The sequence below is a fragment of the Meriones unguiculatus genome, chromosome 1 (genome assembly GCF_030254825.1).
Source record: "Meriones unguiculatus strain TT.TT164.6M chromosome 1, Bangor_MerUng_6.1, whole genome shotgun sequence".
Lineage (NCBI taxonomy): Eukaryota > Metazoa > Chordata > Mammalia > Rodentia > Muridae > Meriones > Meriones unguiculatus.
In genome coordinates, this window is record NC_083349.1 from 18,527,180 (window position 1) to 18,551,572 (window position 24,393).

General features: G+C 50.2%; 2 protein-coding genes across 3 annotated transcripts; both read right to left on the reverse strand.

Moving 5' to 3' along the window:
- Positions 1-302: 302 nt before the first annotated feature.
- On the reverse strand, positions 303-8,291 carry Gatd1 (glutamine amidotransferase class 1 domain containing 1). 2 transcript variants are annotated; one of them, XM_021646137.2, is made up of 8 exons: positions 8,155-8,290; positions 6,230-6,306; positions 5,410-5,515; positions 5,201-5,308; positions 4,266-4,360; positions 3,711-3,804; positions 3,383-3,494; positions 303-3,258 (listed from the first exon to the last, which is right to left on the reverse strand). In XM_021646137.2, exons 1-8 carry the CDS (start codon positions 8,216-8,218, stop codon positions 3,252-3,254), a joined length of 663 nt encoding a protein of 220 aa, XP_021501812.1. In that variant the 5' UTR covers positions 8,219-8,290; the 3' UTR covers positions 303-3,251. The 2 variants fall into 2 exon arrangements, with proteins under 2 accessions (XP_021501812.1, XP_021501813.1); XM_021646138.2 differs by lacking the exon at positions 303-3,258 and having other exon boundaries at positions 3,379-3,494; positions 8,155-8,291.
- Positions 8,292-21,147: 12,856 nt separating this feature from the next.
- On the reverse strand, positions 21,148-24,311 carry Cend1 (cell cycle exit and neuronal differentiation 1). Its single transcript, XM_060382676.1, has 2 exons — positions 24,026-24,311; positions 21,148-22,717 (listed from the first exon to the last, which is right to left on the reverse strand). The coding sequence occupies exon 2, from the start codon at positions 22,618-22,620 to the stop codon at positions 22,171-22,173; it is 450 nt and encodes a 149-aa protein (XP_060238659.1). The 5' UTR covers positions 22,621-22,717; positions 24,026-24,311; the 3' UTR covers positions 21,148-22,170.
- Positions 24,312-24,393: the final 82 nt, after the last annotated feature.

The window sequence follows — 24,393 nt, forward strand, 5'->3', positions numbered from 1 at the left end:
GCTTTGAAAGGGCATGGAACCATACACATGCCTATAATCCCAGTACTGGAAGACAGACTGTCCACAACTGAGGGCAACCAGGGCTACACTGTCTTTAAAAGAATAATAAAACAAATAAGGGGGCTGGAGGGATGGCTCAGTGATTAAAAGCACTGGCTGCTCTTCCAGAGGACCCAGGTTCAATTCCCCTCACCCACAGCGCAGCTTGTAACTGTGACTCCAGTTCCAGGGAATCTGGCACCTTCACATAGACTTACATACATGCAACACAAAAAATGTATATAAAAATAAATTCTCAAAAATAAGGGAGACACTTATGATGCACGCTTTAATCCAAGCACTTAGGAGGCAGAAGCACATAGATCTCTGAGGTTGAGGCCAGCTTGGTCTGCAGAGTGAGTTCAGGACAGCCAGGTCTACAAAGGGAAACCCTGTCTTGAAAAACCAATAAAATAAAAATTCAAAAGCTGGGTGTGGTAGCACATTCCTTTAATCTCAGCACTCTAGGAGGAAGAGGCAGGTGGATCTCTGATTTTGAGGCCAGCCTGGCCTGCAGAGTGAGTTCTAAGAGTGCCAAGGCTGTTAAACAGGGAAACCCTGTATGGAAAAACAAGGGGACATAGTGGGGCAGGTGAATCTGAGTCCAAGGCCAACCAGGGTTACACAGTGAGAAATGAAATCCTGTCTTAAAATAATTAAAAAAAAAAAAAACAACTGAGCAATCCAGGTTAGAATAGGTACTAATTGGCATCACTGAGTAGCCTGTGTTTTCCTAGCACTTAGGTGAGGCCACACTAAGGGAACAGGTACAGCAGGAAGGGTTAGGCTGGTCAACAAAACAAGAAGACCCTGGGCCTGCCTAGGGCTAGTGCTGCCCTTCTCTGCTGAGCATGGGCTCCTGAACCCTATGATCTGCCTCTCAGAGGCATTAAGCTCTGATGAAACGGACCCCTATTGGAGGAGGAGGATGGGGCAACTTCCCAGGCCCATTCCCCAGATCTGCAGCGTCTGTAACCCAGTACCTCTAGGTTCACACTTTCACAAGTATTCTACCCACTTTCAGCCAGGAGAAAAGGCCTATATTAGCAATGGGGCTTGAGCCTCAACCTCAAAAAAACAAAAACCCTAAATATTGTGTTTGTGTAAATGGGCACACACATCAGGACATAAACATATGGAAGTCAGAGAACTTTCAGGTGTTGTTGCTTCTTTTTTTTTTTTTTTTTGTAATTTTATTTTTAAAAACTTATTTTTAATTTTTGTTTTTTTTTTTGAGCCAGGGTTTCTGTGTGTAGCCTTGGCTGTCCTGGACTCTCTTTGTAGGCCAGGCTGACCTCCAACTCAGAGATCCGCCTGCCTCTGCCTCCAGGTGCTGGGATTACAGGCGTGCGCCACTAAAGCCGGCCAGGTGTTAGTTTTCTCCTTTCACTGGATTCCAGGCATCAAAGTACTAGGTTTGGGCAGTGGGAAGGCCCTTGGAACAGAGGCCTGGCACGGTCAGAGCATGAAGCTCACCAGGCGGCAGTGGCACTTGTCTTTAATCCTAGCACTATGGAGGCAAAGGTCAGCCTGGTCTCCAAACGACAGCTCTAGGACAGCCAGGGCTACAGAGACCCTGTGTCAAAACAAAACAAAAAAAAACAAAACACACACACACAAAACCCGAAGCTCATGTACAGCCAGCCAAATAGAAACTCAAACCCCATCAGCAATGGTATCACCTCCCAGTGCCTGAAGCTGTCCCCTTATTCATGCTGAAACCTTGCCTCCAAAGTGATGGTGGTAAGTGGGGCTTTGGCTTCATGAAGTAATCAGTGACCTCTGAAGAGGTTCCAGAGAGCACCTACCCCTTCCTGCCAAGTAAGAAGAAGACTGAGCCAGGAAGCCTTTACCAGACATACCTGGCACACACCTTGAACTTCAAGCCCATGTCTGAACCAGCCAAGACTAGGGCACAGCCTCAGATTTTTAAGGTTTTACCCATCATCACATAGTGTTCATGGCACATGGGGACAGTGCAAGGCCAAGGAAGAATCCAGTGACGAGGCAAGCAGATCTCTATGAGTTCAAGGCCAGCCTGGTCTACAAGGCAAGTCCACAGGGAAACTGTCTCAAAAAAAAATTATAAAAGGTATTCCTCCAGGTCTCTGGCACTGGTGCTACTCTGGAGCTTAGGATATGCAAAGTTAAGTGGAGATGGAAGTTAAGAGGTCCAAGTCACTTGGAAGGCTCTATTCTAGGGCTAGAGGCTGCTCACCACTGGACAGTACAGTCCAGGCCAAGTGCCCCAGGATTGACAGCAAACAAACATATCCAGAAAGGCGATGGCCACATGGCCCTATCAGTTCCTCAACAAATGCCTGTCCAGGCTCTGGGAGACAGGGTTCATGGCTACCCCTGCTCCATACAGCTCAAGCCAACCTGTGACCAATTCCTTCTAGGAGCAGAGAAATACCTGGGCTGAGGCTTCTGTAAGTGAGGCCACTGGACAGAGGATCTCAAAGTGTAAGACTAATATTCTTTTCCATATGCCATATGGGGCAGGGTCATATCACTGTGTCCACTCCAAGGACCTAGGACCATGACAGGACAGCTGACGCCTCTACTGAATTCAGAACCCCAGGCCAACAAGAGTTAAACAAGGGCAGATATCAGCAAGAATGATGCCTGTTTAGGACTAGGATAATTAATTTACACTGTTTAATCCCAGTCCTCGGGAGGCAGAGACAGATGGATCTCTTAAGTTTGAGGCCTACAAAGTGAGTTCCAAGACAGCCAAGGTGACAGAAAAACTGTCTAAAAAAAAAAAAAAAAAAAGAAAATAAAGGGCGGGGGGGGTAGGTTGGGGGGGGATGAGTTCAGAGCAAGCTCCAGTCTGTTGGTCCCTTCCACAGGGTTCCCACAAACAGCTGAAGGGATAGGAATAGCCAAAAGGCCATGGAAGAGCAACACCCGATCCAAAGACCCCCACAGCAGACTACTTTCCATGTATGATTCTTCTTGGAATGTTCAATCTGTAGTTCTCAGGGACTGCCTGGCCTGCCGTCCATACTGTGTGCTGGGAATGGAGGGAGGGGTGCTCCCTCTACATTAGAACTGATGCTCCAAAAGTCTTAATTCCTGGAGGCCTCCAGCATTCCACAAGGTTCAGATAGAGGCTTGAGTGTCCCACTTGGGTAAGGACCAGCAGAAGAGGCCACAGTGAGTTGAGCTGCTGTCTATAGGCCACCAGGACATCTAAGCATCCAAGCTTACTTCCTATAGGGGAACACAGGGTCCAGGCTCAGCACCAGCAGGCAGAACGTAACAGACAAAACTGTCCAGCAGAGGGAGCTAGTCACAAAGCAGAAATCCACCCAAAACCCCTTCCCAGGAACCTCACCGGCTGCCACAGAGGAAGAGCAGGTTCTGGACAGCAGGAACAGTGGAGTTGGCATTCTGGCCAGTGACCAGGTGGCGGTCCAGCACCACGTGCACAGCGTCAGGCTCACTGGCTAAGGCAAAAGTCAGAAGCCTTAGGCCCACAAGGAATAGGCCCAGTCCCACCCCCACCCATTGAGAAGCTGTGAGCACCAGGGGTCAGTAGGAGAGCCAGCCTGCCTGCCTAAGTGAACCACTGACCACAGGGGTATGCAGGACCTAAGGCACCAACCCAAGGCACAGCAGGTATCCCTACCCATCTGACTGTAGGGGCACCGGCTTGGGCTCACCACTGAAGCCAGCACCAGAGTCCTTCACAAAGTCTTCAACGATCAGTGGCAGGCGGGCAAAGCCAGGTGACCTGATGAGCTCGTACACAGAAGGCTGCAAGGGCAGGGCCTGAGTCAGACCAGCTGGTGGCTCTACCAGGTCAGTGCCCTATTGTCCCCAAGACCAACCCCCCAAGGACCAGGCACGTCAAATCAGAGCAGCAGCCTCAGCTGCCACATGGGGGAGACAAGGACAAAGGCAAAGCTCAGTCATCTTTTGGGGGACTAAGCCACTATGGCTTAGAATGCCTGGCTCCCTCAGCACGGAGGCATAGGTGACCAAAACGAGATGGGCTGGTATCCCCTGAGGGAGTCCCATGGTGGGTTCTATGACGTCCATGTAAGGGGCGGAGACTCACTCCTGAGGGTTCCAGGCTATGCTTGCCCTCTTACACTTAGGAGAGAACTGCTCTCGCAGCATGGGAATGGCAGGTCACAGTGGGACTCTCCTCCTGGTTCGGGGAGGGGGAAGGATATAGGGTGAACAGGACACCGGCTTGTCCACGAGGTACTCACCCCTGTCAGACTGTAGCCCTGGAATACCCAGGACCTGTCTTCATTGGTAGCACAGCACAGGGCAGCAACACCATGACCAATGGCACAGATGGGTTCTGAAAGGAGCCAGGTACTCTGAGGCACTGGATGCTGGGTAGGGTCCCCTCCCAAGAGTCCCCTCGCCCCAGGTGGATGCTTTGAGACTAGAGTTTACTTGGAGCCCATGCTGCTCAGTTTTGAGGCATGTGCAAGCATGCAGAACTCCAAGTATTATACCAGCCACAGCTCCAAACTACAGAGAAGCCATGGGGATGGTACTCCCAGTGGGTATCCCCTGCAATGGGGCTACCTTGGCCCCTCTCCAAAGGCAACTTCATGGCCAGTGCATTGCCATGGCTGAGGTGGCTGGGAACAATTGCTGCCTGTCTCGGCCCAGAAGACCAGCTCTCACCAACAAAGGACACTGTGTGGAGTCTGTCTGCATGCTGGTCTCCGATGAGCATCCTGGCCCAGCCTACACATGAGTTTATCTATCACAACAAATGTTGCCCATTCCCATCAGGGATGCAGACAGCATCCTGACCAGCCTACCATGAAAAGGGCTAAGAGGCCATGGTCACCAGCCCTCTCTCAGCCTGAAAAGGCCCACAGTGCACAGACAGACAAGGCACACATGTTTAGTGGGATCATTCTGTTTTGTGCACATGGTCACAGAGCAAATTTATCTTTGTGCAGGTCAGAGGCACTGCAGCTCTCCACTGCTGTCTGATGGGTTGATGAAATTACCAGTTTAGTGGCCCAGTCCTGACCACGAAACTCTGGACCCGGCATCCACTCCATACCTCCCTTCCAAGCCCAGCCTCTAGTTCCTTGTCACCCACTGTTTTGGATACTCCCTCCTACTTCCCACCCGGGGGTCTGCCCGCCAGCTTGTTCTCCAGTTTCTCGTCACCCACTGCTCTCAGAGTGGAAGTGCTGCAGTATTCGAGCCAGGGATCCACTGTTGGCAAGGTCAGCCAGGGCACCAGGACAGCTGGGAATCAGGAGGGCGTGGTACCGGGCGCCTAGGGAGAAACCACAGGTCAAGTAAGGGCATGGCCAGGACAGAGACCCTTCACAGAGGCCCACTAGATATAAGATACCATTTGTCACTTTGCCAACGTACCATCTATGGACTCCAGCTTAGCGGGACTGGCATATGCCTTGAGGCGGAAGTCTTGTACCCAACGAGCATTGTTCTCAGTCACATCCACAAATTCCATGGCCTTTCCCTAGAGAAGCAGAGCCTATAGGTGAAGGACCTGCACTGGCATCTTCCCCCACACTTGGATGACAGAGAACTTAGAAAGGCTAGCAGACTTAAAAACAGCCCCAGGGTACAAACACCCACCTAGACAGTCTTCACTGGCTGGCTCAGGCAGGGAGCCTCCAGTGGCTAGAGAGGGAGAGAAAGATCAAGTACAAGGAAGGCCCAGAGAACCAAATCCCCAGTATTTGGGAGCCCAGCACAACTCAATGCTGAGGTCTCACCACAGGGTCACCATACCCCACTCTCCCATGGTTCCCAGGCTCTAATTATAAAGTAGCAACAACTGTCCCACCCACCTTGTGACTTCAAAACATGCAACGTCACAAATACATATCCTATGTCCCCAGGGCCACAATGCAACAATCAAGAATCTCTCCTATGAGGGGCAAAAGTGCAGGACCTGCATACTAGGACCAAGTCTTATCTTTCACTTACACACCTGCAAAAACTGCAGGACACAATGGAGAAAAAAAAATCTCCCTTAACACAGGCAGTCAGAGTCCAAAGAATTAGGACCATGGCTTAGGGTTGCCACCAAGTTTGGCTCTAGATCCCCCTACTGGGAAGTAGCTCCCTCCTGGCCCTGTCAACTACAGCAGGTTCTCTCCATTTTGCTAGCCTCAACCCAGGAAAGAAGGGGACCTTAGGGGTTCCCTGGGAGAGGGTGACTACTCACCCCCGGGGTGGCCACCTGTAGGTTGAAGGCAGCACTGGCCTGTGTGAAGCAATGGAAGAAGGACTGGGCTGACACACCTGCAAGAGAGGGTTCCAGAAAAGCGAGGGCATGACAGGGCCAGCTGGCCCACCCCTTTTCCTCAGAGACTGCTTCAGAGCTGCTGGGGGCTATCCTGGCCTCCAGAAGCAGTCCATTTCACCCACCTCAACATCTACATATTGGGGGTGGCACAGGGGCCCTTCAGGTTCAGGAATACAACTGAGAGGACCTGCTCGGAGGTCCAGAGCAAGTCTGTTCATTGCTCAGCCAGCTTTGGCCACTGGCCTCAGAAATACCTGCAGGTGCTCACTGGTTCTTTAGCTTCCCAGAACGGGCTCTCTGACCTAACACCTCTTCCCTCAGGCCTCTGGCCTGCCTTAACTGTCCACCAACACCCCTATACCCTTGGCCACACCTCATCCTTTCCCAATATAGGCAACTATTTGGCTCATGGCCTACAGAGCCAAGGTCTCCATAGCCTGGGTACAGGAGCAGAGAACATGTTATGGAGGCAAAAGCAGCAGTCAGAGACACCTAGGGGGCCATCTTCCTAAGAATAAAAGATTTTACCCTCGCCATGTGATTCTCAGCCCTCTTCCTTCAAAAAGAAACAAAGCTTGCCCAGTCCAAAAGACTCCAGTTGGGTGATGGCAGTGCATGCCTTTAATCCCAGCACCAGGGAGGCAGCAGATCTCTGAGTTCAAGGCCAGCTTGATATACAGAGTGAGTTCCAGGACACCCAAGGCTACACAGAGAAACCCTGTCTCAAAACAACAACAACAACAAAAACCAGCGTAGCCTCCCCTCAGCTAGGGAGGAGAGCCTCAGATCAGCTCAAGTGCATTGAAGTCTGCTGGTTTAATGAAAGGGCATGCCTTAGCTTCATCTTTCTATCTTTCCTTCTCTCTTTGAGACAGCATCTCAAGCAGCCATTGACTCATTTATCCTTCTGCCTCCAACTCATACATTAGCCTTTTGGTTTGTGGGGTTTGTTTTGGATTAGTTTTTGAGTCAGGATTTTACTGTGTTGCCCTGCTGGCCTGGAATTTGCTATATGAATTCCAGACTGGCCTCAGACTCCTAGAGATCCATCTGCCTCCGCCAACTGAGTGCTGGGATTAAAGACACACACCAACACACACCTAGATCCTTTATTTTTATGAGTTAATACATTTTCAGTGACCAATCCCAGGTGATCCCCACCAGCTCATTTCCTCGCTCCCCAACACTCAAGAAAAGCCTACCTACTAGCAGCTACATGTAGATTTCCCCAAACCTCTCTTACAGAGCGGAGCAGCACGCTCGGGCCCCTCCCATTTCCATCAGCGCGCTTTACTGTGGGACCCGGAAGTTCATTAGTCCAAGATGCTGGGGTACCTCGGGCTCTTGCTCACTTGGGGTCTATACATTTTTAGAGGGAAACCCTGGGCCGCAGCCGTGGCCTCCACCACCCCTCAGTGACTATCTCCGGCCAGTCAAGTTTCCTAAGGAACGGTGAAGTAATCATCTGCCCAGGGCCCCAGAAACACACCGGGCAGGTGGAACCCATGTGAAGCCAACAGACCCCCTTCTGTGTGCGGGTCCTATCTGTGTAGCTATTTTGAGCAACGCCTTTCAGGATCGCTTCCTGGAGGTGCATGAAGATAAGCCCAAGATCGGGGGTACAGATCAGGAACCGTGGGCAGAGTACCAAGCCCCTGTGGCTGACACTGGGGCAGAGTCATCTCCGCAGCCGCTGGCCATCCCTGCCTCCCGGCGCAGACAACATAGGCCTGCCCCGAGAAAATAAGTGCAGCGTCCCAGGATCCCAACTCCGCAGGCACCAACGTTGGCCTGGAGTCAGAACGGCAGTCTACCGCGACACAGGGCTGCCCTGCGCGCCTCACCTTCCGGAGCGCCGCTGGCCACTAGGAGACAGGCAGGCCGGCTGGACAGCCGCTCGGACGCCATGGCTGTAGACCCGGCTAATAAGGGAGCTAGGGGCGGGGTTGGGGCGGGGCTCGCCCGCCCGGAGTGGAGTGCGCGTGCGCGAGGTGCAGTGGGCGGAGCTCGCCTGCAGGATGCGCGGGGGAGCTGGGGGCGGTGCGGAACTTGCCTGGAGAGGTGGGTGGCGGCAAGGCGTAGGGGACCGGCCTCTTGACTGTGAGGGGCGGGACCGGGACGGGGACGGGATGCGCTACGAGTCCCTGATTGATGGTTGTACTTTTGCTAGGGGACGGGACTGGATTGTGGCCCTGGGGCGCACCTCAGTCCGAGTTGGCCACAGGGCTGCTACGCCTTAGGCCTTTGCCCGCAAGTTGAGCCTCACTAAATGTGTCCGGGAGCTAAGACCCGTCGGGCCTCCTGGGTGAAGGGCACGGAGGTGGGCCGCGTGTGGGTGGGCCTTCCTCTGTTGGTTTGGGAAGGTCCAAAGACGCCTGAGATCCTTGAGTTTTATGTGATCATGGGGGACTATGGATGTCACTTCCGGAGCTGTGTAACGTCAATGCGGGTTTGTTGTTGAATTTCCTGGGGAAAGGCCAGATCGTTTGGGTAGGCCAACCTAAAGTGATTGTTCCTTAGGTTGTACCGCATGATTGTGGGGTTCCTGGTGGGGTCTAGGAAAAGGAGCCTGGGTCCTGTGCTGTCTGAGTGGTGATTGAAAAGGCTCAGGCCAGAAGTCAGACCACAGCTGGACCTAGTCGCAGGGAAAGCCTTCTGAATCTGTAGACTGCCCCATCCCCCAAGCCCCATCTGTTGACCTGAAGCCGAGACTTGGAAGAGGCCAAGATTGAACATGGCCAGTGTCCACATACTCACACAGCTCCACCTTTGTGCTGCCTCCAAAACAACCTTAAGGAATTGGAAACCGCAGAGCCAGTAATAGGCTTGAGTCGTCAGGAGAAAAGTATTTAATTCAACTCCTAGGTGTTAGAAATAAGTTTTGGGTGTTAAATAAAGAGACCACCATTCCACCTGAAGTGTCTGGACAAGGCAGATTTTACTCTCTGACCAAGAGAGTATGCTCCAGAAAAGGGTGAGCAACGCGCCAAGACAAGAAGTGCGTCTGATTTTCATCCTAACTCAGGTGGTGGCTGTGTCTCTTCCCCATAGGCTGGGGTCTGACCTCACAATCTTACTTAGCTCAGTGGTGGTGCACGCCTTTAATTCCAGCACTCCAGAGGCAGAAGCAGGCTGATCTCTGTGAGTTCAAGGCCAGCCAGCCTGGTCTACAAAGTGAGTCCAGGACAGCCAAAGCTATACACAGAAACCCTTAAAAGCCAAAATATAAAAATAAAAAAGTCTACACACAAGAAAGGTAAAGGGGGGAGGGGGGCTAGAGAGATGGCTCAGAGCTTAAGAATACTGCTTGCTCTGCCAGAGGTCCTGAGTTCCATTCCCAGCAATCACATGGTGGCTCACAACCATCTATAATGAGATCTGGTGCCCTCTTCTGGCTTTTAGGTATACATGGAGAACGTTGTATACATAATAAAATAAATAAATCTTTTTTTAAAAAAAATAAATCTTAAAAAAAAAAAAGCTGGGCTGGAGAGGTGGCTCAGAGGTTAAAAACACTAGCTATACTTCCAAAGGTCCTTGGTTCAGTTCCCAGCAACTATATGGTGGCTCACAACCATCTATAATGAGATCTGGTATCCTCTTCTGGTTTGCAGGCACACGTGCAGGCAGAATGCTGTATAAATAATAAATAAATCTTTTTTTTAAAAAACAAACTACACTTAATTAAAAAGGGGGGAGGGTGTCGTTGTTCCAGGCTATCAAATTCCTAGAATAGAGTACTAGGCCTTTGGGTAAAGAAGATTAAACATTTGTATAAAGGTCTTACAAGGTGGGGAAGATAAAAATATTTGAATTCCTCACTCTAAAAACAATAGTATTTGATAGAAAAGATTAATATTTGCCAGTTTGGTAGTGTGCCTTTAATCCCAGCTCCCAGGGTTTCTCTGTGTAGCCCTGGCTGTCCTGGAACTCAATCTGTAGACCAGGCTAGCCTCTCTGAGTGTGTGCTGCCACCGCCCAGCTTTAGCCACCTTTCTTATACAGTCCAGATCCACCTGGCCAGAAAAGGCACCCCACAAACTGGGCTGGGCCCCTCCCACCCCCCGTCAATGAGCAATCAAGGAATGCTCCACAGACTTGCCCACAGGCCAGGCTGATACAGGTGATTCCTCAGTCCCCGGGTCTGTCAGGTTGACAGCTGAAGCTAACTATGACACTTCACTCTGGGTATCCACCCGTCCCACAGTTTGCCTCCTTGAACACTGGAACTTGTTGAGCCACTGTCTGGTTCTAAGGGAGAGCTTGAGGAGGAAGCTGAGGCTCCATCCTTGACACCAGCAGCAAGACTGTCGTGTGTTCAGTCCAAGGGTGGTGGTGTGTATCATGCCTGACAGGTGATTCACATAGCTGGGGGGATGTGTACTTAAGCGATTCTGTGACCTGTGTTCAGAGTGGCGTGTTTGTGAGCTAGCAGAATGTCTGCTTCCTGGTAGAGCCTGTGAGCATGCTCAGGATCCCCATGAAATTCAGCATTCAGGCCTAAATAGGCAGATGTTACAGACAAGCAGTGGTTGGCTAGGAGCCATGATCGGGATCTGACATTCCTAGACCACTTTCCCTTTGTCTCCTATGCTCAGTAGGAAGGATTGGAGGTCTTAAACTCATTGGAGTCAGGCCCTAGCATAGAGTTGCCTGCCAAATTGCCTGTTGCTGAGCAACATCCTGGATCCTATGCTCAGGTAGGTGTACTGGTACATTTGCCCCAGGGGCTTCCTGCTAAGCTGTCTAGGCTGTGCCCCTCCACACAGGAGCATCCTTCAGGGCTGACATCTGGGTCTGGACACCTGGACAGGATCAGGGCTACTGTGGGGAGTGAAGGGCAGCTTTTGCCACTTGAGACAGAGCACTGGAGGCCTCTGGGATGTCCCTGGGCAAACCCATGACTGCATCATGAAGGCACCTCAGTGCCCCATCCTGCCCTGTGGAGCTTTCTCTCAGTCTCCTCATGGCCAAGTCAAAAGTCCTGATTGTGAGACTTATACACCTGAGCCCAGAATGTCATGTGACATCAGATCTGTCAGCATGTGCCCATTTGGGAGATAGGTAGGAGGGTTGAGAACTACGTATGTAGGGTCTGCTTGTGTTTAGAGATCCTGAGCCATAGGAACTCTTGATGTTGATGGCAAGTTGAGCACTGAGAAAAAGGCACTCAACCCAGGTGTAGTGGTGCACGCCTGTAATCCCAGCACTCAGGAGGAAGAGGCAGAGAGATCTCTGTGAGTTCGAGGTCAGCCTGGCCTACAAAGTGAGTTCAGGACAGCCAGGGCTACATAGAGAAACCCTGTCTCAGAAGAGAGAAAGAAAGAGAGAGAGAGAGAAGAAAGAAAAAGAAAGAGGCCCTCAGTTCTTTTCCATCCAGAGCCTGCTTCTGCTGGAATGTGAGGGTAGGTAGGAAGTCATAGGAGACTTCTGACCTGCTGGCCTGACTAGTGCTACGAGTCCTCTGCTTCCTGTCACTCCTGCCTCTGTGATTTCTGTTTCAGAGCAGCTCTGAACCATTTCCTGGTCAGCTGTGCACATCTGGGAACTCCTTTCTAACAAAACTCCCAACCATCTTAAAGCCTGGGGTATGAGCTGCAGCGTGTGCCCAGTGAGAACTGCCTTTGGGAGAACACCCTCGCATGATTGTTGCCCTGAGTGCCCCTCTGTTAGTTCAGGTGACCTTCAAGAGGACCTTGGATAGAAGGACTGAGTGTTTGGGGTTCATAAGGGTTTTTTGGGGTTTGGGGCAGGGTTCACAGACAATTCTTGCCATGTAAACATTCTTCAGCATAGAGGGCAAAGAACTGCCTAAAGATGAGAGGTGCCCTCGAGTGGCCTTCAAGACCCAGATGAAGCCCTTTCCCATTAGGGTTCAGGTGGGGTTCTTCTGGATCAAGTGGGTGAAGTCTGGAGTCATGCAAACCATACCAATCTGCGCGGAACACAGCCAACAGCCTCACTGTCAGGTATGGGGTTGTGAAGGTTCCCTCACCTAGGGTAGGTCTTTTGCATTGTTGGTGAGAATGCTAAAGCAGCTGGCTAGCCAGAAACTGTCTAATCTGTGGACAGGTGATGGCACTGTGGCCTTAAGTGGGATGATGTCAGCAGGAAGCAGGCCCAGAGGCTCCCTGTGAGTAACAAGGGTAGACAGAGGACACTCAGACACCCCTAGATCTGTGGGGCTGTAGTGGGCAGATGAGAAGCCTTAGCAGAGGGGTGTACTCTCTCTTGCTGAACAGTTTATCTAGCCTGGGGACAGAGCCACCTCATCTGCCCTCAGAGGATTTAACTGCACTGTGTCCTTTTTTTTCTTGAAATTGTAAGGCTAACAAATAAAATCAGTCACTGTGAAGAAGCAAAGAAGGTTCTGTTCTTGGCCAAAGAATAACAGAAGCCTGAATAGAACTCAAATCCACTTCTCAACCAAGGCAGCTGGCGGGCATAGATATGGCTCAGGTGGAATACAGGGAGGCTAGTGGAAGAGATTATCTAGGCATGGGAAGAGATGTCTATCTCCCCACCCTGCTATATTTTTTTTTCCCTTTTTTTCTGTGTCCCAGACTGAGTACTAGAATTGGGATTACAGGTGAGAATCTTTTCTAAGAATTGGCTGCTGTTTTTCTCAGATGCTCTAACAGTCTTTTCCAGCCATTGTCATGGTGCTTGTCATGCATCACGGCATTAAAGGGCAGGGCCTTTACTGAGGATATACAAGGCAATTACAGGGGAACAAGTGGAAAGGTGAGTGGCTGGTTAATATACCTCAACTGAAGCAGAAGCCTCGCTGGTCTGCTTTTATCTCCTGCTGTTCCTGAGGGCTGAGTGGGCAGCTGGCCAACTTCCTTATTTCTAGGATGCAGAAAGCATGGCTCATGTCCTGGAAGCCACTGCAGAAAGCACCAACAGGAAGGTGCATCATTTTGGGTGTCCTTTTTGATTTTCTGAGACTGGCCTAGAACTTACCATATAGCCTCGAGCTCTTGATCCTTCTCAGTGTCAGACCACTTTGCAGGACAGTCTGTAGCTGAGACAAAGATGTGTGAGACCAGCTCTTGGCCAGGACTTTTAGTAATGCATCTCTCTCTCTTTAAATATATTTATTACTTTATATCCTGACTGCAGCTCCCACCCCCCTCCCCCATCCTCCTCTCCACCCCAGTCATGCCTATCTGTTGCCCCCTAAACCTAAACCTCTTACTGGGATCCCAGAGGCAGACTTGGGGGCCACTGAGGCATTTTCATCTGCATCGAGTAAATCTCTTGTTTTCAGTATTTGATTTTCCTTTTGTTTTGTTTTAGACACGTTCTCACTGTGTAGCTTTGGCTCTCTTCTGGAACCAGGCTGACCTCAGACTAACAGAGATCCACCTGCCTGTGTCCGGTGTGGGAGTTTGGAGGTGTGTGGGGGTGATTGCAAGTGCTGGATACCAGGCCAGTTTTTTATTTGTTTGTTTGTTTTAAATGTGGGTTCTGGGGTTGACTCGGGGCCTCATGATTTCAAGGAAATTACTTGTCCACTGAGCTATCTCCCAGGGTTCTTACTTTCCTCTTACTTCTGTAGCTGGCATATTGGGAATGAGTGGCCAAGCCTGTTAGGACTGTCAAAGGCTAGACTTTGAACCAAACAACTCTTGGAACAATTGTTTGATAAGGCCGTTGACGCAAAACAGGACTTTCACTTCAAAGTGAGCAAGAGGTGTTTACATTCTGAAACAAATATGAGTGATCATGGTCCAGGAACACCAATCAGGTTGCCCTAATGGGTTTCAGTGTAGAAGTGGTTACATGAACTATAGTTATAAAACAAAATGTCATAAATCGAGGCATTTGCCAGGTATATTGGTATGGGGCATCAGGTAGGTAGGTAGCTGGAAAATCGCTGCTGTAAGTATCAGCTGCTGTCTGATAACATTTTTCTTAGCTTTTGAGTCAGTAGAGGTTAGAGTTAATACAGTCCAAAGGTTCTTCCTTGATAGAAGGATAGTAGGTGGTGGATACAGAGATAGACAGTGAGTAATTACAAAGAGAACTAAAGATAGCCCAAGATAATTTGGCTCTGGACCTACATTTGCAAGGCTAAGCGAAGTTGGCCTTTCCACCTGTCTTCTTTTCCCCATCCACATCTAAGGGAAGGCTGAGAGGTGATCACAGTCAAACTGAGGAGGCATTCTAGGGTGCGGGGCCCTAAATGAGATGCATATGGGTGCTAGAGGGTGCCCAGCCATCCCACACATGTTCTGCAGAAAACCCGTGTTTATCAGTGGCTCAAGACATGGACAGGTAAACTGTTCTCTGCTGGCCCAGAGGTTGAGAAGAGACAAATGCTGACGGCCAGGGCTTTTGGGGCTTCTGAGCCTGGTGGAGACATAGATTTAAAACAGATACTTAGAAGCTGCCTTTGCTGAGCCCATGAAATGGCTCAGTGGGGGCTGGAGGGATGGCTCAGTAGTTAAGAGCACTGTCTGCTCTTCCAGAAGTCCTGAGTTCAATTCCCAGCATTATAGGTAGCTCATAGCCATCTATAATGTGGTGATGCCCTCTTCCGGCATGCAGGTGTATATTTAGATAGTACACTGCTATACATGTAAATAAATACATAAGAAGAAGAAGGAAGGAGGAAGAGGAGAAAAAGAAGAAAGTAGTAGTAGCACACAGCCTGACAACTGAGCTCCATTCCTAGGACCCACATGATGGGTAAAGAGAATGGACTCCCACAGTTGTTTCTAATCTCCAGATGTGCATACACACAAAATAGAATACATTTTAAGGTGTAAAAGAAACTTTTTTCTTTTCTCTGAGATAGGGTTAATCTGTGTGTTCTTGGCTGTCCTGGACTGACTTTTTAGAACAGGCTATCCTCTAACTCACACAGATCCACCTGCCTCTGCCTTCCTGAGTGCTGGGATTACAGGTGTGGGCCATTGCTCCTGCAAAAGAAACTTTAACTAAAAAGCATTCCTTCTTGGGCCAACAAGTAACAGTGATGACTGCATTTTGCTTGTTTGTTTGAGACAGAGCTTTTCTGTGTAGCCCTGGACATCCTAGAACTCTCTCTTTTTTATTTATATATTTTATGTATATGAGTACTTGATCTCCTGCATCCCCGAAGAGGGCATCAGATCCCAGTAGAGATGGTTGTGAGCCACCATGTGGTTGCTGGGAATTGAACTTAGGATCTCTGGAAGTACAGACAATCCTCTTAACTGCTGAGCCATCTTTCCAATCCTGTCCTAGAACTCTTAACTGTTGAACCATCTCTCTATTTCCTCCATCTTATTTTTAATAATACTTTTATTACTTCTTTGACTTAAAAAAACTATATATATACTTTATATATATATATATATATATAGTTTGTTTGTTTTTCAGGACATTTTTTTTTTCTTTTGTAGCCCTGACTGTCCTGGAATTTACCCTGCAGACTGGCCTTGAACCTTCCTCTGCCTCTGCTGGGATTAAAGGTGTGGGCTACCACCACTTGGCTACTTTTGATTGTCTTGGTAGGTTTCAGAATCGCTGTGAAAACAAGTGTCTGGGCTTGTGTAGCAGAATTTCTAGAGCAGGTTAATTGATGTGAGGTGACCCACACTAGACCTGGGGGCGCCTTTCTGTTACCCGAGATCCTGGAGTCTGAACAGGGCAGAAGGAGCTGAGCGCCAGCATCGGTGGCTCTGCCTCCTGTGTGCAGATGCGGTGTGAGCAGTGCCTCAGGCCCTTGCTTCCTTACCTCTCCCACCCTGATGGACTGCAGCCCGAGCTGTGAGCCAACACAAACCCTTCAGTTGCTTTTACAGGTATTTTGCCACACACAGCAATGAGAAAAGTAACTAATACTGTAAGTAAATACAGGAGGGAAAGCCTTTCCCTTTGGGGCATCTGTATCTTCACAGTCATCGTGTTAGTCACACCAAGACTGTGTGCCTAACCTCTTCTATTCAGGACAGAAGGCACAGAGGTAAGTCATTGTTCCAAACCTACAGTCTTAGAAGAGACCTCAGAGGATAGAAAAACACTCTCAGGCTGGGTGGCGGTGCACACCTTTAATCCTAGCAGCCGAGGCAGAGGCAGGTGGATCTCTGAAGTTCAAGGTCAGCCTGGTCTACCGAGTGAGTTCCAGGACAGCCAAGGCTACACACAGAAACCCAAACCGGGCAAACTCCCAGCTCCGTGACAATCAGGCTGCCCTTAGGAGCAGAAGTGATCACTCCTGAGAACCATGTTGCCCCCTCATGCACTGACTTAGCTGAACCACTTTGCAGCGGAGATGAGACAGGATAGAGGAGCCGCCTGCAGACAGTACTGTTTAGTTATGCACACATTGGGCCCCTTACCCTAAAGCCCATGTCTACATCCCCAAAAGGGCTTGAGGGTCACTGGCCCCTTTATCTCTTCCTCTTCCCACCACAACTGACTGAATCTCCTCCCTGTTCCCACAATAGCTAGCCCTTCAATGGTTAATGATCTGGCCTTCCGGGATGCTTGAGCTGGAACCTTTGCCCCCAGATGGGAGTTAGATCCTGGGTTCCCCTCCAAAGCAGGGGCCCCTCCAGCAGTGTCCAGCCCAAGGGCGATGTGGAGGTGACATGACCTATGAAAACATTTCAGCTCTGCAATCTGTGTGCGGCTTGGCATACATGAGCATGTTTTTAAAAATAGACTGAATATTTTCTATATCTGCATCTATTTAGACTATGAAAGTTGTGATAAAAAATAATTTAACTCAGCCCTCAGACTGCTGAGAGTTGCAGAGCTTTCAAAATTCCCTTTCTGGAAGGGCCCTTACTGTACTCAAGTTTAAGGTCCTGTGGCTGATGCATTACAGCCCAACCCCTGAGGCCTCTGCCACCTCTCAGGTGTTTGCTTTTGCAGTGCTGGGGACCGGATCTTAAGCCTTGCGCGTGACAGGAACGTGCTCCACTGCAGGCTGCATCCCAACCCTCATCTTCACAGGGATCTGACTTAACTTTTCCTTTCAGAGTTCAGGCTGCCCTTGAATTTGTGATCCTCCTGATTTGGCCTCTTGTGCCAGTAGGTCCAGCCTTTTCTGTTTTTGTTCTAAGATGGTCTCATGTTGTAGTCCAGGCTGTCTGCAACTCTCTGTCCTCCTGACTCTGCCTTCAGAAGGCTGGAATTATAGATGTGTGCCTCCATGTTTCTCTTGCTCCTTGGTTCCAGTGTCCCTCTGGAGTGAACACAAGTAGAAAACTGGAAAAGTGGAGAAAGGACTTATAGAATTGCAGTCACAGGAGGCAGCTTATAGAAGCTGTGCTGAGAGTAAGAGGAGACAGTGGGAGTGGGCGGCAGGGGCCTGTTTGCTCTCTGAGGCTGGGGCCATCTTGGCTCTGATGGAGCAGAAATACCTTCAGAGCCCTGGCGGATTCACAGGGAGCCTACTTGCTCGAACGGATTAAGTGTGAATGTATGTTGAGGTTGTTTTACTAGATAGAATGACAAGGTCTCCTAACCAAGATTCCAGAACACAAAGGGACAGTGTGACATTTGGTAAGCCTCTGCTGCACCAACTGAGAAACCATTTGCAATAAACTGCAGCACTAATGGCTTAGAATGCAAAATAATAAAGTAAGGGGGAAATAGCTGACCTGAGTTGGATCCCCAGAAACCGCATAAAACAGGCTGGAGAGAGAGATGGCTCAGCAGTAAGAGCACTGACTGCTTTCCCAGGGGATCCAGGTTCAATTCCCAACACCCACACAGCAGCTCACAACTGTTTGTAATGTCTGTTCCAGGGCATCCAACATCCTCACACAGATACTCATGTAGTCAAAACACTGATGTAGATAAAATAAAAATAATTTATTAAAGACAAACAAACAACAACAGCAAAACAGAGAGAGCAGGGGCTGGAGAGATGGCTCAGTGGGAAGAGGGGACTCTTGCAGAGTTCAGTTCCCAGCACCCACATGGGAGCCCACAATTGTCTGCAATCCAGCTTCAAGTGATTTGACCCCTCCACAAAGACATGCAGGCAGGCAAAACACCAATGCACATAAGAAAATAAATAATTTAAAAAATAGACAAAGAAGATACGATGACTCAGTGTGATCTCGGTTCTGCGGAGAAACAGAAATCCTAAGGGTTACTGATCAGCTAGCCTAGCCTACTTAATCCCAGACCAATGAGAGATCCTGTCTCAAAAGAGAACAGAAACAAAGTAGGTCAGGGCTAGAGAGATGCCTTAGCAGTTAACAGCACTGACTGTTCTTCTAAGGACCTGGGTTTGATCACAACCACCTATAATTCTAGTTCTAAAGGATACTGTGCCCTCTACCAAGCATGCAAGTGGTGCACAGACATAAATAAGTGCAGGCGAAAACAGTCAAGCACATGAAACTGAAAAACAAACGAGGTGGATAAACCAAACAGTGCTTAAGTCTTGATACCTGAGTTCACCTCTGTTTTGTTCTCTTTCTGTAAGATTAATTTTAACCCGGCTGGATGTTGCAAGCCTGTAATCTCAGTACTCACAGTTCTCAGGAAGCTGAGATTCAAGGTCATCCTGGGTTACCCATTGAGAACCTGTACACAAACAAACAACAACAACAACAAAACAGCCACGTGTGGTGATGTATGCCTTTAGTCCCAGCACTCAGGAGGCAGAGGCAGGCGGATGTGTGAATTCAAGGCCAGCCTGGTCTACAAAGCCAAGTCCAGGACAGCCAGGACTCTTCTAAACACACGAAAACCAAGCAAACAGGCCAGGGAGATGGTGGCTCATGGTTAAAAACACTTGTTCTTGAGAGGGCTCAGGTCAGCACACACTCATGGCCACCTACAGCAGTATATATATATATATATATATATATATATATATATATATATATATAATATTATATATAGTATATATATATACACACATACATATATAGTGCACATACGTCCATGCAGACAAACATTCATTTTTTTTTTTTGAGACAGGGTCTCTCTGTGTAGAACTGGCTGTCTTGAAATTCATTATGTAGACCAGACTGGCCTTGAACTCAAAAAGATCCACCTGCCTCTGCTTCCCAAGTGCTGGGATTAAATGTGTGCACCACCACACCTGGCTAGAAATTAACCGTAACGGATGAGTAACAAACCAGCCCCTGGTGACCTGAAGCCCTCTTACTTAGCTCCACCCTTAAAGTTCTCACTGCCTCCCGGTAGCATAGCAGCTGACAACCACGTCTGCGATACAACAGTGCCAACAGAGACCGTTCCAGGCCCCAACTACAGAGAGGCTGCACAAGATTTTCATCTCTGCCAATATTTTCTTTAACTGAGACTTAATTTTTTTTTATGTGTATGGGTGCTTTGTCTGCATGTGTGTGCGTACCATGTATGTGCAGCCAAATTTCCTGGAACTTCAGTTACAGCTTTAAGCCACCATGTGGGTACTGAGAATCAAAGTCAGGTCCTCTGGAAGAGCAGTCAGTGCTCCTAACCACTGAGCCATCCCTCCAGCCCCTGATACTTTAACTAATTTTCACATGGGTGTGTGTTTTGCTTGTATGTATGTCTATGTACTGTGTGTGTGCCTGTTGCCTGTGGAGGTCAGAAGAGGGCATCAGATCCCGGTTATTGTAGTTACAGATGGTTGTTAGCCATCATGTAGGTGCTGGGAATCAAATCCAGATCCCAGAGAAGAGTAGCTAATGCTCTTAACTGTTCAGCCATCTCTTTAACCCCAGGCACCGATATTTTAAAAACAACCTAAAAGTACTTTAATAGAGAATCAAGAAAGGAGTAACAGCGTGAGAAGAACATCACTTCAGAGTGCCAGCTGTTGTTGGTCACCTCTGCAGTCTCCATCGAAACAAAACGCCTGGAAGTGCTTCTGTGTTTTAAGGTTCAAGGGAAAGGATGGAAGAATAAGAGTACTGGATGAAGCAGCGAATGTCCACCAGGCAGTGCGGCCTTGGCCTTTGCACCTGCAGTACAGTGAGGTGGAGATGGCCAGCATGCCCAGAACCCTGTCTTTGGGAATCCCTGGCTCAGGCAGGTGCCAGCCTGGATTTGAAAGAGGCACTTTGTACCAATGGTGGTCAAAGGAAAACCAGGAAAAGTGGTCTGAACAAGGACAAGTGGTCCATTTCAGATCTCTTCAGCCTTTTGGAGTTGTCCAGAGAGGAATGGGGTGTGTTATGTGGGCAGAGCTACTACTCTGAGCAGGGTGGGTACCAAGAGATTGGAAAGTTAAAACAACAACAAAAAACACCAGTTCAAAGAAAGCCTCAGGGAGGAGATGGTCAATGAGCTCTTGCCTTCCAGCCTCAGTGGCCCCAAGGGTGGGGAGGAGGGGCCCAGGGTAATATATTACAGAATGATCCTTGCTCTTGGCAGCCCACTCCCTGACAGCCTCACTCACAGTTGAAACCATGAGCAGTTCCCACGTACTGAATACCAGATCAGGATGGGCTCTGGGAGAGAGCCCATGGACGAGAGGTGACCAGAGGATGAACCCTGCCTCGGCGCCTGCATTTCATGGATGGAGGGGATTCCTTGCTCGAATGCAGTTTCTGTTCCGGTGCGCTGTGGGTAGCAGCCCAGGCCCAGGGGTGGGGTTGCTGGACACACTGTGAAGCTCCTGAATGTCCCTCTGGGTTCAGGCTCCCACAAAGGCCGGGGAGGGAGCAGCTGGCACAGGGGAGTGGTCTGGTTGGGTATGGTGTCTGGTTGGGTACACGTAGCCCATAAGGATCAGGGCATGAAGGAGGGCCTGGGACTTTTTGCCTGTTCCCAGGAGAGCCCACACGATGAATCTGTGGCCCACACATACCCATGAAGGACGTCTCTGCCCCTCCCAGCCCCATGCAGGTGAGGACACCAGCCCAGCCTTTATATTGTAACAGTTTATTTCAAACTCAGCCTCCACTCAGGCCCAAGGTCCCTGCAGCCACTGGCCAGGTGAGGGCAATGTTTCCTTAGAGCCCACTGCAGCCTTCTGGAAACCGGCCCACCGTCACCACACGGAGGGGCAAGCTGGGGCCAGATGCACTAAGGAGGGGCTGCACAGCAGGTCTTCCTGCAGGCAGTGGGTGAGTGGCACCCACTGGGCAGTTCTACTCTACCTGTGTTATTGCATTTATACGCTGTTAGACTCAAGGGGGTGTTGGATGCAGGCAGGAAGGACAGCCTATTGGGGAGTACTGGGCAGGCAGAACTGTAATGTAGCTCCTCCGTGTCTCCTGCCTCCCTACTGGGCTTTCAGCACCCCGCCCGTCCCTCCCCCCAACAATTGCTGCTCTGGGCAATGAAGTAAGGTGATCCTAGTCTCAGGAGCTCTTCTGGGGCACATATTGAAAAAAGAGAAGGAGGTGGGGATCTCATTCCAAATTTAGCGGTTAAGCTTTGCCTTTCCACTCAGCCAGGACAGGGACAGTGGGTAGAGGTAGCTCTGCAGATTTGAATCCCACCTCAGGTCAGGCATCCTGCATCAGGCCCAGACAGACTGCCCCCAGAAGCTCAAAAGAGAGTAAAGTAGCCATTTCTCTTAATGTCCCTACAGGGCCAGCCTACTCCACTTCTTTCAGAGGCCACAGCCAGCATCTCTTCCTATTTTCCTACTTGTCTAGTGCAAGCTATCTCCTTTGCCCCATGCTAGTACTTCCTGCAAACTGCAGAGCTGGGCTCCTGCCCCAGAACTTGGGAGAGGGTGTGCTGGGGTCAGTGGAGGTGGACTCACTGTCTCTTTCTTTCCTGCTGCATGGATGTATGTGTATGTATGTGTGGTGTATGTGTGTATGTGTGCGTGTGTGATGTATGTCCGTATGTATAGATAAGTATCTAGGACCTTGCATGCACTATATATTCAGGTCTGTACAGAAAGTGCCTCTGTGCCCCCACCTGGACACCAGGCATCATTTTTTCCGGGCTAGGAAGGCCACACCAAGAATTAGGGCTATGGTGGCCACGGCCACACCCCCAGCCACCAGCAAAGGGGTCAAGTTCTCACAAGGCCAGGGGCCTCGGCCTCCGGTGTTGGACTCGTCCTCCTCGGCCCCATCCCCAGGACCCTTGGGCTCTGAGGTCGCATCGGGACTGCTGGGGGCCGCCGGCACTGCAGGAGCTGGCTTCAGGTTGCTGTGATTGTTGAGGAGCACAGGATCTGCCTTGGCCGTTGTCTTCTTGGTGGCGGCTGGCCCAGGGGCTGCTGGTTGCTCCTGCTTCTCTGCTTGGGCGTCCTTCTTCGCAGGCTTGGTCAAGGGGGCTTTCCCATCAGCAGCTGGAGTAGCCTTGGCCTCTGCTGTGGCCTGAGGCACCTTGGTGTCTGGCTTGGGGCTGCTGGCTGACTTTCCTCGGGACTCCATGACGATTTGTGCTGGCAGCTCTTTTGGGGCTTGTGGGACTGACAGGTGGCTGGAGCACAGAGTCTCAGGACAGCTCACCTCTGGGCATTATATGGGTCTGGAGGGAGATACAAGTGAGGTAGTAAACAGGGACAAGGCACCTTCTGTATAGCTTTCCTGCCCCTACCCCACGGACATAACCTTCCCAATTCCTTGAACTCTTCAGAAGCTCTAGTGGAGAAGCATCCTATGGGCCTAGTCCCTCCTCTTCCAAGACCTGGCCTTTGTCTGCTTTTGACCATTCTTGGAAAAACCCCTCCAACTATTGAGACCAGAGGTCTCCGCTTCCTCACCTATAATCTAGTCTTGCTTCACATGCGCTGTGTTTATCCCACAGGTGGGGCTGGGAAGGCTTTGCTGTAGACCTAAGAATCTAACCCTGGAAGCCGGAAGAGAGTATTTGCTCAGAGGGGGCAGAAAGGAATCAAGGGAAGCTCTGACATAACTGAGCACTGCATGCCATCTTGGGATCTCGTTGTTGTTTTACAGAATGGGATGCCATGGCACCTTGATCTCAGCTTGAGCAGTCTAAGAGGAAGGGAACCCAGAGCCTGGGTTCTCAAATTCTGTCAGGGGGAGAGTGGATCCAGGTCACCAGGACTATCAGGACCAGAAAGTGATAAAATGGAGGCAAAGAAGCCATCAGGGAATCTGCTGGCCTGTGCATCTGGTCAGCCACCGGCCCCACCCAGCTTAGATCTGGTGCCCTTTCCCCCAAGCAGGCCACAGCTTCATCCAGCTCAAGGGCAAGAATTCCTTGCTGAGCTCAAGGCTGTGCTACAGGAGCCAAGGAGAGTGTGGGTCCCAGGCTATAGAAAAACCTCACCTTGATTTTCCCTGTCCTGTCTGGAGAGACTAGGGCCTGGCTCTTGCCTGGAGGACCCAGGACTACCTGTCTGCCTCTACCCTGGAGGGACAAATGGCCCGGGTGCTGGGAGGGGGAGTCACTTTGAGAAGGTATTGCTCAAGCTCCAAGTGTCCCCACAATGAACACACTGAAGGTCATCTGAAGGTCACACCATGATGGAGATGACCAGTACAGAAAGCCAGATATTCCCCACCTCCCAGAGAGTCCTGGTATCCCCTCCATGATACAGTTTCTGGAGAGGTCTTAGCCATTGGGCATCAAGTTTGCACAAAGCAGGAGATCTGCCCTTGGTTATTTTCAGCTTGCACTTACATCCTATTCTTCCAAATGCCACCTCTGCCTCTCCAGGGCTGCTGAGCCCGGGAGAGTAAGTGCTCATGCCCCAACCTTGGTGACCTTCAAGGCCAAAGCATTACTACTTGGCCATCAGACCCAGCGTCCCTAACCCTACCCCATTTCCCGGTCCCTGCCCACCCTCAGAAGGGCCTGTTGCCTTACGTCTGCCTTCGGGCCTCCAGCTTCTAGCTGCGCACTTGCTTCTCGGGATGACAGCGGGCGGCGGCTGCGGATACCAGCGAGTGCTCTGGAGTTTCCCACAATGCACCACTTCGAGCGCAGGGAGGACCAGAGGCAAGGAGGCGGGGCAGCGGCTTCGTCAGCGGGGCCACGCCTGCGTGCTCCACCCTGGGAACCCGGGGATAGGGTGAGGCGGGGTTCCCTATGCCTCATTCCTCTTCTCACATCTAAAGAGACTCAAGCCGAAGGCGGAGCAAGGTTGTCTGCCTGTATCCTATCCAGACAGGAGAATAGGAGGGAGGTGGCTCCAAAGCAGGTCTGCAAGGGTGGAGACGAGGCAATGCGGGTCT